We start from the raw sequence: 10,754 nt of genomic DNA, 5'->3' as shown, positions 1-10,754 counted from the left end.
ACCTGGCTTGGAAGCAGGCCTGCTATCTATATGTGTTACCATGGTGACAGAAATCCCAGGGGATTTTATTCCTGAAAATATTCCCTTTCATCCATGCTGGGAACACAGCGCTGCCTCAGGAGATGAAAGAAGCAGCCTGTCCAAATTGGATCCTGCAAGGATTTATTTCTGTGAAACTTCACTTCATAAAGTTTTGCTGTGATGTTGAAATTCTGCCCCAGATGGGCAGGAAAGGCTGCAGAGGCCACAACTGTGTGGGGCAACTGCCTGGCAACAACCTTAGCAACAACAATAATTACCTGTTTTCAATTAGCCTGCATTGAACCTTCCAAAGAGTGACTCTAACACCTCGGTTAGATGACTGTGTTACTGCTAATAAGGGAAATATGCAAAAGGAAAAAGATTTATAGTGAATTTCCCGGGGTTTTTGCTCTACACAGAAGCAAAATTTAAGTTTCCATAGAGTTCTGCTGCACTCAGAAATGTGAGCCTCATTGAAGTTTCATCAAGCCATTATAAACTTGGGCTTCTCCACCTTTTGGTTTTTCTTTTTTACTCTTAATAAATGAACCCAACCCTACAATTTTCCTGGGGAATCTCCTGGATGATGGTGAGGATTTACTGCACTGGACAGAAAGTGCCCTGATGACAGAAACTGGCAGTATTTTACTCCTGGGTATGCTTTGCCCACCTCTTTTATAATTTGACTTCTCTGAAATGAATAATCAAATATAAGACAAGGAAATTTACACCTGGTATGTTCACAGAGGCTCCTTTGGTAAGATCAAACCTGAGTTCCAACTTTTTCTTGCAAAATAAAGCTGTGATTGTGCAAACTGCTCACAGGCACTTGGAGGATGTTTTCAGTCACTGTTTCATTCTTCTGGTATGTGGATGATGGTGCTGTCACAGGAGTCAGGTGCATTCCCAGAGCAGGTCACCCCCTCCTGACCCGGTGCCACTGTCTGGAAACCTGAACCAGGGCCCCGTGTGTCACCCTGAGGCAGCTGGGCAGTGCTGGACACCTGCAAACATAAATCACACACTGGGCTGGGCTGGAACTTAAACATCACGGGCAGGGACATCTCCCACTGTCCCAGGCTGCTCCGAGCTGGCCTTGGACACTCCAGGGATGGGGCAGCCACAGCTGCTCTGGGCACCCTGTGCCAGGACCTCAATTCCCTCACAGGGAACGATTTATTTGTGTAATCAAAACCCACCCTGTGGCAGTGTGAAGCCATACCCTGTGTCCTGTCACTCCAGGCCCTTGTCCAAAGTCTCTCTCCATGGTTCTCGGAGCCCCTTTGGGGCTTTTTAGGCCGCTCCTCAGCCGTGTCTCCAGCGCTGCCGCAGCACCCCAGCTCTGAGGAGCAGCAGCTCCTGTCCCTCAGGATCCTGCGCTGTCCCTTAACTCTGCAGCCTGGAGACCTCCAGCTGGGGGACGCCTCGGCCCCGCGGCCTTTCCCCTTTGCCAGGACTGTCTGCCCACGGCGTTCCGCTCGTTCCGCACCTTCCCCAGACCCCTCCGAGCAGGTCCCGCCCTCACGGCCCCTCACGGTCCCTCAGGGACCCTCAGGGTCCTTCACAGCCCCGCCCATCAAACCCCGCCCTCCAAGTGACGTCACTGCGCTCGGATCCGCCCACCCCTCCCCGCCAATCCGGCCCCGCCTCTGCCTCCCGCCCCTCCCCGCCCCACGTGCTCGGGGCGGGCCCCGGCGCGCGGCGGCTCTCGCGAGATCCCCGATGTAAACAAAGCCGCGGGGCGCGCGGCGGGGGGGGCAGCGCCGCCCGCCTTTCGCCGCCCCGGCCGCGTCCCGCCGCGCCCCGCCCACTGCCAAGCAGCGCGGCTACCGATTGGTTGAAAGCGGGACGCGGCCCGCCCCCGGCGCGCTCCGATTGGCTGCGGGCGCGGTGCGCTGGGTGTCATTGCCCGGGGGGTCCCAAACAGTGTCAGTGGCGCCGGGAGCCCGGCAGGTGAGGGCGGCCCGGGCCGGGGATGTGTGGCGGGGCCGCGCTCGGGGCAGCGCTGCGGCGGCTCGGAGCGGCCCCGCAGGGAGGCCGGGCCGGGCAGCGGCCGGAGCGGGGGGCGGCGGGCAGGGCAGGCCCGCCCGTGAGGCCTGGGGGACCCCCGGCAGCTGCGGGCGGAGGGCGCGGGGTGCGGAGCGAGGGGCGGCCGGCGGGGTGGGCGCGCTCCGGGAGGCCGCGGCCCCGCTCTCCGGGCGGCGGCGGGAGAGAGGCCGGGCAGGTCGCGGTGTTTGTGCGGAGTTGCTCAATAGCGGCGGCGGAGGTGCCCAGGCCGGACCGGCCTCTGCCGGGGCTCCGCTGGGTCGGGCGGCCCCGCGGGTGCCCCGCGCTGAGGCGCGGCCGTGCCGAGGCCCAGAGCCGGGGCTGGGACGGTCCCGGGGCTCGCTTCCCTCGGGCCGGGGTGCCACAAGGTGCTGGCACTCGGGGCACGGCACGGGCGGGTGTCCCTGGGGTGATTTCATCCTTTCCACGAGGTGATTTCATTCTTTCCATGACATTTCGCCTTTCGAGGTTCCTCGGCGCGTGTGTCAGGCTGCTGTTGTGTTGCTGAACGTTTTGTTACTAATCATTGTTTTGCTGTCAATTTCCGAGTGGTTATCCTCCCTCCCGTAATGGGCTGGTCCTTGCAGAGTCTGGCCTGACGTGAAATGATGCTGATAGCTGATACCTCCTTGGGGATTTGGCTTTTTCTTTTACTTTGTGAACAAGTTTGGGGTGGGAGGACAGCACAGAGCAACTGAGGGGTTCCCTGAGGAGCTGGCTGGGATCTGGGGTGCTCCTCAGGTGCTTTCTGCCTGTAGGAATGTCACACAGAATTTCCCCTGGAGAACAGAAGTGTGAAGGAAAGCTTGAGGATGGCACAAAAAGCTGACATAAAGCAGCAGAATGTGTGAGCTGCAATGTAACCCATGTTTTCATGAGTACAGTACACTGCAATTGTGACTGCACGTTATTTTTACATAATTGTTTTCTGAGCCAGCAGCCCATTAGGAAATAGTGGGTTTGTGTAATGGTGATGACAACTGTGTACCTGTACCACTATCTTTACTCATGGAATCATGGAGTGGTTTGGGTTGGAGAGCTCCTTCAAGATCATCCAGTACAGTTTGAGATAATTTTCCCCTTTATCATGCAGGTGTGTGGGGTTTGGTTTTATATTTTCACAAACATTCCAGGAGCTGCAGTGATTGAAGCAGTTTCCCGCTTGGTGCGCGATTTTCTTTCTCTCATTAAAAAAGTGCTGTAAAGAGTCCTGCAGGTGTGTGTAAGTGAAATTTCTCTCTCACCACCCTGAAGGACACACGAAGAGCTTGTGGAATAACCAATTTTGTGGCAATTTTGTTGAAAGTGCTGTGTTTGCTGCAGGTGTGTGCCCGCAACGATGGCGACCGAGTCCCCGCGCCGCCCCAGCCGCTGCACTGGAGGAGTGGTGGTTCGCCCTCAAGCTGCCACGTAAGAACCTTCTAGAAGAGCAGCCCTTTCTGAAAAGGGGTTGATTTTCTTGTGGAAGAGCCCAGCCTGAGCTGCTTTGGGTTTTTCCCCCCCAAATCCAGCTTGTGTTGACGCTGCAGTTTGGCTGCGCTGAGCGTTGTCCAGTAAAATCAGCCCGTGGCATTTCTGTCTCCCTGAGTGGGATCCCATCCTTTACACACCAAAGCTGAATATTTAAAAGCTAATTACTGCCAAGTTTTGTTGTTGTTTGCACCTTTTTGCTGCACAAACATTGCAGTGTAGAAGAGTGATGCCAACTTCTTCCTTAGGCCAGAGGGATGTGCCACATGTGATCCTGTCTGGCTCTTCTTTTAACAACACCTTGCCCCAGGAGTGGATGTATTAAAGCACACAAAACTTGTCATTAAAGTCCTCCAGGAAGAAGAATTGTGGATTTTTTAAATTTTATTTTATTAAAAGAACAAAACCAAGAAAAAAGGAAGAAGCTCCATCCTTCTGGTCAGAGCATCTGCCAAACCCTTTTGTGCCTGGGCATCCTGATTTTCCCTGTGTGCACATGGGAATGCTTTCATGGCAAAAGAGCTTTTTGGCTGTAAAACAGCCTGGAAGATTGATGGTCTTTGTCTGTTAAAGGAGTTTTGTAGCAATTTTTCTTCCTTCCTTGGGATGTTTATGCTGCTACAAAATGGTATCATATGAAAATGTCCACTTCAGGGGGTGTTACTGTGCCCTTGGAGATAACTCTGTATTTCCAGAAGCAAGTTTCACTTCATTTTTATTAAAGATCACAAGAAACAGATTGTTGTAGCACAAAAAATTGTGTTTGAACTTTGTCCTGCAGCCATTTTTTTAATGTGGCAAAATTCCTCCACAAATGCATTTCCTCTCTGTAACAACATTTTCTTCAAAATGTGCTTTAAGAGTATTATAATAGAAAAAATACTGTAAGAAGTTGATTGTTCTGAAGATGATTATTTGTTCTTTTTTTTAAGCATCGTGTTTTGTTCTGGAGGTACCTGTTTGTGCCTCAAAAATGTCTTTTTTTTGATGAATCTGTGTGTGCTGAGCACTCAGCAGCATTCTGCTGCTCATGTTCATTTTCTACATCATTATTAAAGGAAGATTGGGCTTTTTTTGTGGACTATGTTGTTTTTAACCACTTTCAAGACACCTCCCTGGAATTTTTTCAACTTTGGAGGAGATTTAGAGCACACACTGTGAATAAAACACCTCCCAAACATCAGCTTGGGTTCAAGATGTGCTTGGGGAGAGGGGAAAATGTGCATTGCATGAGCTGAGCCACGAAGGCAGCATGACTGTGGCTGCTTGGCATTCCCAGGGCAGCCTCAGACACTGTGTTTAATTCTCACCTGTGGCCTGGCATTTTAATAAAGGTGTGCAGGGGCAGCCGGGCTGACCTACATAAATCAGAGAGGAATCAGCACAGGAGGAAGCACAGCTCATTTGTAAGGGCTGAGCCTAAAGCTGAGTGGGACAGTGTGGGATGCAGAAATCCTGGGGTGGCTGGTTTGGTTTGGAATAGGCTTTCTGGAATGTGAAACTTCATATTTTAGATTTAGCTCTCTTTTCAAAGAGGTGTTGCAGCATTTGGGTTCATGTATCTTCTGTGGGGTTGTGTGTAGACCTAAATTCTCCAGAGTGCTGCATTTTCAGTGCTGAACACTCCTGGTTTTATTAAAACAATCTTCAGAAAAAAAACAAACCAGCACCTTTGGCCATCCAGAGTTCCTAATTTACAGTTCTCCTTTGTTGCTATGAGAAACCTTGAGCTGGCACAGGAAAAATTGCAACAGCACAAAAGTTGATTTCAGAGCTGTTGCCTAAAGACAACCTGAAGGCTTTTCTGAAGTAATCTCAGAGTTTCTGAAGGCAGCCCAAGTGTTGCTCGTGGCTCACAGCAGCAGTTTCTGCAGGGCTTCAGCACCATCTGTGTGCTGCTCTCAGCCCCCGCTGTGGTTACTCAGCACTTACACAGGGACTGCTCAGAGCACTGCCTTAACTCTGCCCCAATAAACGTGCCTTGCACTTTAAACCCTCCCCAGCTGATGCTGCTGCTGATTCCAGCAGGGAATAACCTTCCCAAGCTGTAAATTCTCCTCTGGAAATGCCTCTGTTTGCTGTTAGGGAGGGTTTTGTTCCATCCCTGCCCCTGCCAGCACTGTCCATCCTGCACAGGAGCTCTGGGAGTTTGTTTGTGCTGCCAGGAGAGCCCCAGCCATTGTTTAAATCTCATTTGGATGTTTCATTCAAGTAGAAAAATCCTGAGGAGTGATTTCCAAATCCCTGCGCCACTTCAGGCCCCTCTGATGTGGAGAACATGGCTTATTCCTTGAATTTAGAGTTTATTCTTTCCCCCCAAGCAGTTATTCCATCAGCAGGTTTTTTACAGACTTTTATGGCTCTTACTCAGTCCTGGCATAACTTACAGGCCACAATTTACATTATCAGAATTTGGCAGTAAAATTAAATGCCTGCATTGCATGTTTAGCATTCTGCTATGTGCTAAAGGTTGCCCATGCTTCCTTTTGCTGATCTAATTTAATAATTCATCACCATTTCTGAGCTCCTTTGGCTGAAATTCTCCTTCTGTTTTCCAGGGAACAATCCTACATGGAAAGTGTTGTTACCTTCCTCCAAGATGTTGTGCCACAGGTAGGGTGTGGGTCTTTAAAACTTCACTTTTCTTCAGTGCACACTTGTCAGGAATCCTCACTGTGCTTTGTACATTTATTATGTCACCAAATAAACAAACAAACAAATAAATACTTTTAGTATATATATTTATATATTTTAATATATTTATATGTAATAAATATGGCACTGGAATTGTCCCTTCCTGGTTGCCTCCCAGTAGCAGAAGGGAATTAATTTTGTTTTACTCTTTAGGAAAGCTGTAGTTCCTGGTGGAGGAGCCCTGCAGCTGATTGCAGCTTCAGGAAATGATCCTGATTCTGATTCCAAGGAATGATTTAGTGTCTTGTTTCCTCATGAGTTTCCTCTTAGGAATTCCCAGTGCATTTGTTCTGTAATGATACAAAAACAATGCCCTCAGTAATATCAATTTGTGAAATGTATTTTTGGACTCAGGGTTAAAATTAAACATAATGAAAGTTTCAGTGAGGAGATTGCTGCATTCCACAGCCCCCCATTGCCCCTGGCTGGGTAAAGGACACAGTCTGTGTTTTATTTTCCACATCAGCCTGCCTTGGAAGCGTGGAATGTGATTTGTTTTGAAAAGTAAACCCCACACTTATTTTTCACATTTGTGTTTTTAGTCCATGTTGTTGCTTTTCTGGCATGTATGAGGTGATTATACAAGATGTGTTCATGTTTAATCCCAAATGGTGCTCAGTGTTTTGGTGAATTCACTTGGCAGGGATGGTGTTTCAGCTTCTCCTGAGGACTGTAAAACCTCCAGCCTGGAAACACTGCAGGTCTCACTCCACAATTCCTTTTTGTATCTCATCTTTTTATGGGGATCTGTAGAACACAGGGCTGAAACATGGACCTGTTCTCCTGGAGTTGCAGTTTGTTCTCTTTTAAATGGCTGCATTAAAGTTGTCACAAACAGAGCTGAGAGGTGTCAGTAATATAAACTGTGGAGTAAAGGTCTCTTTCTTTCCTCAGTCTGCCTTGCAAAGCTTTTAGGTGAATTAAAGAGAATTTTAATGATGAAACACCTCATGTGAGAACCTCCAACACTGCTGAAATTAAAGACTGTAGAAGCCACTGTGTTTAACTTTATTAACTCCCTCTAAGTCATTTCTAAGTCATTTCTTACCTGCCCCAGATTTATTGCCACAAATATTTTGTCATTCCTCCCTCAGTGAGGGATGTTCAGCCTGGTTATGTTGTGTGAGTGCTGGTGACAATAAATTCCATGGATCATGTTTGGTTTTTAATAGAATTCCTTCTTACAGGGGATGAAAAATCCCTGTTAATCTTCCCTGTTTCAACCCTTTTGCTTTTTGTCCAGGCCTACAGTGGAACCCCACCAGAAGAAAAAGAGAAAATTGTCTGGGTCAGATTTGAAAATGCAGATTTAAATGGTATGGCTTCATTTTCTCCCACTTGTACTTGTGAGTTTTGGGTCCATGTGCAATAATTCCAGTCAGCTTTCTCTGTAATAGAATAATCATAAGTATGATGATTTTCTTGAGTAAACCCCCTCTTAAATGACATTTTCAACCATGAGAGAATGAGCAAAGCTTACTGACAGCATGGAGGCATCAGATACAGAAGATTTATTTGGGTGGTAAAAGAGAATGTGTCCAGGCCCAGTCAGAACAGGCTGCATAAAATAAATTTAAACACAACATGAAAAATATTCTAAGGAGTTTTGTTATATGAACCTATAAAGGGAATGCCTGAGATTTTATAAAAAATAAAGGGAAAACAAACTCACAAGCAAACAAATTTTAACTGGCCATAAAGATATATATATATATATGGCCACATAGATATTATAGATAATTTCTAGTTCTAACAACCCTGATTTAGGTTCTCTCTCACTCCATCCCTAACCTTCCTTAGATAAAAAGGAACAGGGAGAGGAGCACAGGTCTGAAAGGGGAATCAATCACCATTTTCTCCTAGACCATGTTGGTATCCGGAAAATTTTTCTCCAATATTTTAAATTTTGAAGCTTTCTCTTTGTGAAACTTTAACAGTGATGTTTGCAGGTGCAAATATAAAAGAATATATTTCAGTATTGCTCCAGCATGAAAATGTAAAGCAGTTTGGTTACTTTTAGTTCTAACAACTGAGGGAACACAATCTAATGTTGCTGAGAGCTGGATCCTGACTTCTAATGTGGTTTTGTTGTTGAAATGTCCTTCAGATACCTCCAGGAATATGGAATTCCATGAGATCCACAGCACTGGGAATGAGCCCCCGCTGCTGCTGATGATTGGCTACAGTGATGGGATGCAAGTCTGGAGCATTCCTGTGAGTGCAGAGCTCACCCTCCTTCCTTCCCCTTTTCTCTCTCAGTTTTGTGTTCCAACTTTCATATTTTACATTGAATTTCTCCCATTGGAGAAATACCTGTGAGTGCAGAGCTCACCCTCCTTCCTTCCCCTTTTCTCTCTCAGTTTTGTGTTCCAACTTTCATATTTTACATTGAATTTCTCCCATTGGAGAAATACCTGTGAGTGCAGAGCTCACCCTCCTTCCTTCTCCTTTTCTCTCTCAGTTTTGTGTTCCAACTTTAATATTTTACATTGAATTTCTCCCATTGGAGAAATACCTGTGAGTGCAGAGCTCACCCTCCTTCCTTCTCCTTCTCTCTGTCAGTTTTGTGTTCCAACTTTAATATTTTACATTGAATTTCTCCTATTGGAGAAATACCTGTGAGTGCAGAGCTCACCCTCCTTCCTTCCCCTTTTCTCTCTCAGTTTTGTGTTCCAACTTTCATATTTTACATTGAATTTCTCCCATTGGAGAAATACCTGTGAGTGCAGAGCTCACCCTCCTTCCTTCTCCTTTTCTCTCTCAGTTTTGTGTTCCAACTTTAATATTTTACCTTGAATTTCTCCCATTGGAGAAATACCTGTGAGTGCAGAGTTCTCCCCTCCTTCCTTCCTTCCCCTTTTCTCTCTCAGTTTTGTGTTCCAACTTTAATATTTTACATTGAATTTCTCCTATTGGAGCATTCCTGTGAGTGCAGAGCTCACCCTCCTTCCTTCCCCTTTTCTCTCTCAGTTTTGTGTTCCAACTTTAATATTTTACATTGAATTTCTCCTATTGGAGCATTCCTGTGAGTGCAGAGCTCACCCTCCTTCCTTCCCCTTTTCTTACTCAGTTTTGTGTTCCAACTTTAATATTTTACCTTGAATTTCTCCCACTGAAGGGAAAGAGCCAACACTTCCCATCAGTGTCTCATGGTTTGTGTGTAATGTTCTTATCTTCAGATAATCCTGAGCACAGCTCAAACACTTCAGTTCATGTACCTGCAGATTTTTGAGGGCTTTTTACACATTATTTCTGCTAAGTCCATTTCCTGACTCAAACTGGGAGCAGTGTTTGCCATTCTGGAGTAGTTTACAACCCCAAAACAAAACTGGATTTTGTTTTTTAACAGAAAAGAATAAGGGTTTAAAAAACCCCTTGTTTGCCATTCTGGAATTGTTTCTAGCCCCAAAACAAAACAGGATTTTTTTTAACAGAAAAGGACAAGAATTTAAAAAAAGCAACAGGATTTGTTTGTCCCAGGAACTCCAGTATGACAGTATTTATAGTATTTTACAATCACATGCTTGTCATGGCCATGATTTGCAATTTTAATTTGCTGAAGGCCTCTGTGTGCACGTGGCTTTGATTTCATGCTGTCGTCCCCACGCCCTGGCTTGTGTTGCACAGTGGTTTATGGGCACGAGGTCTTCATTTGGAGAATTCCCCCCAAACTGCTCAAAATGAGAGAATAAAGTGGAATCCAGTAGGTCATAAAATTCTGAACTTAAACAAGCAAAATTGCTCACAACACCTTATCCTCCAGGATGAAGCAGAGAGGATGGAGTTCTTTCCCTTTGTAAAATACTTTGTTTTTTAAAGAAATTTGTACATTTTACAACTTTCTGGTTAGCTGTGTAGGACATGTGTTTATATACCAGCAGCTTAGAAAATAATGTTAATTTCTAAAGCAAAAATTCAGTTTAATTGTGTTTTATGGGTGTGGTAGGGCTTTTCCCTTCTTTATTGCATCTTGTTATCCTCGTGATTGCATCTCGTTAGCACAAATGAGGAAATGAGCTGATGAGGTTTTGTGCTTGGAGGAATGTTTAACATAAATGGAGTGAGACCGAATATACCTCGCTAAATTTCAGTATTTTGTCACTGTTTATTAAAATTTAGGAACTTTAACTGAAACTTGGGAACATTTCAGCCAAAAATGGGATTTTCTGTCGCGGTGCGTTCCACGAAGCGCCCACACAGGGGCGCTGTGACACCGGGCTAAGAGCGGCAGCGCCGCCTCATCAATCATTCATTAATTAATGAATTAATTACCATACCCTGAGCATCACAGCGGCTGGAGCTCAATTATCCTACCAAAACACCCCATTTTACCCAGCTGAAATGTTTTTATCCAGATGAACCTGTGTTTTCTGCTAAAAGAGGATAGATGTTTTTTCTGCCATGGATAGATGTTTTCATTTTTCTTTATATCTTTTTATTTCCTTTTTTCTCCTTCCTTGTGTCCAAATGAGCCACAAGTTAGGCCATGGAATACCTGATTTTACCTTCTTTTTAGTAGGACC

The 10,754-nt window shown here is 45.9% G+C and overlaps 1 protein-coding gene across 11 annotated transcripts in view; it reads left to right on the top strand.

Moving 5' to 3' along the window:
* Positions 1-1,832: 1,832 nt before the first annotated feature.
* BCAS3 (BCAS3 microtubule associated cell migration factor) overlaps positions 1,833-10,754 on the top strand; it is a 303,942-nt gene continuing 295,020 nt past the window's right edge. For 7 of the 11 annotated variants that reach the window (XR_010442392.1, XM_064729252.1, XM_064729250.1 and 4 more), the window contains exons 1-5: positions 1,855-1,974; positions 3,391-3,477; positions 6,096-6,150; positions 7,475-7,547; positions 8,339-8,445. Coding sequence is in view for 10 of the 11 variants with exons in the window: in XM_064729252.1 (XP_064585322.1) it covers positions 3,407-3,477; positions 6,096-6,150; positions 7,475-7,547; positions 8,339-8,445 (306 nt within the window). In the remaining variant the exon portion in view is untranslated. Of the gene's footprint in view, positions 1,975-3,390; positions 3,478-6,095; positions 6,151-7,474; positions 7,548-8,338; positions 8,446-10,754 lie in introns of all 11 variants that reach the window. The other 4 variants (XM_064729260.1, XM_064729257.1, XM_064729259.1 and 1 more) reach the window with 1 other exon arrangement.

The sequence above is a fragment of the Zonotrichia leucophrys genome, chromosome 19 (genome assembly GCF_028769735.1).
Source record: "Zonotrichia leucophrys gambelii isolate GWCS_2022_RI chromosome 19, RI_Zleu_2.0, whole genome shotgun sequence".
In the NCBI taxonomy this organism is placed as follows: domain Eukaryota; kingdom Metazoa; phylum Chordata; class Aves; order Passeriformes; family Passerellidae; genus Zonotrichia; species Zonotrichia leucophrys.
The sequence above is the reverse complement of the archived record's forward strand: the minus strand, read 5'-3'. Positions and strand labels throughout refer to the sequence as shown.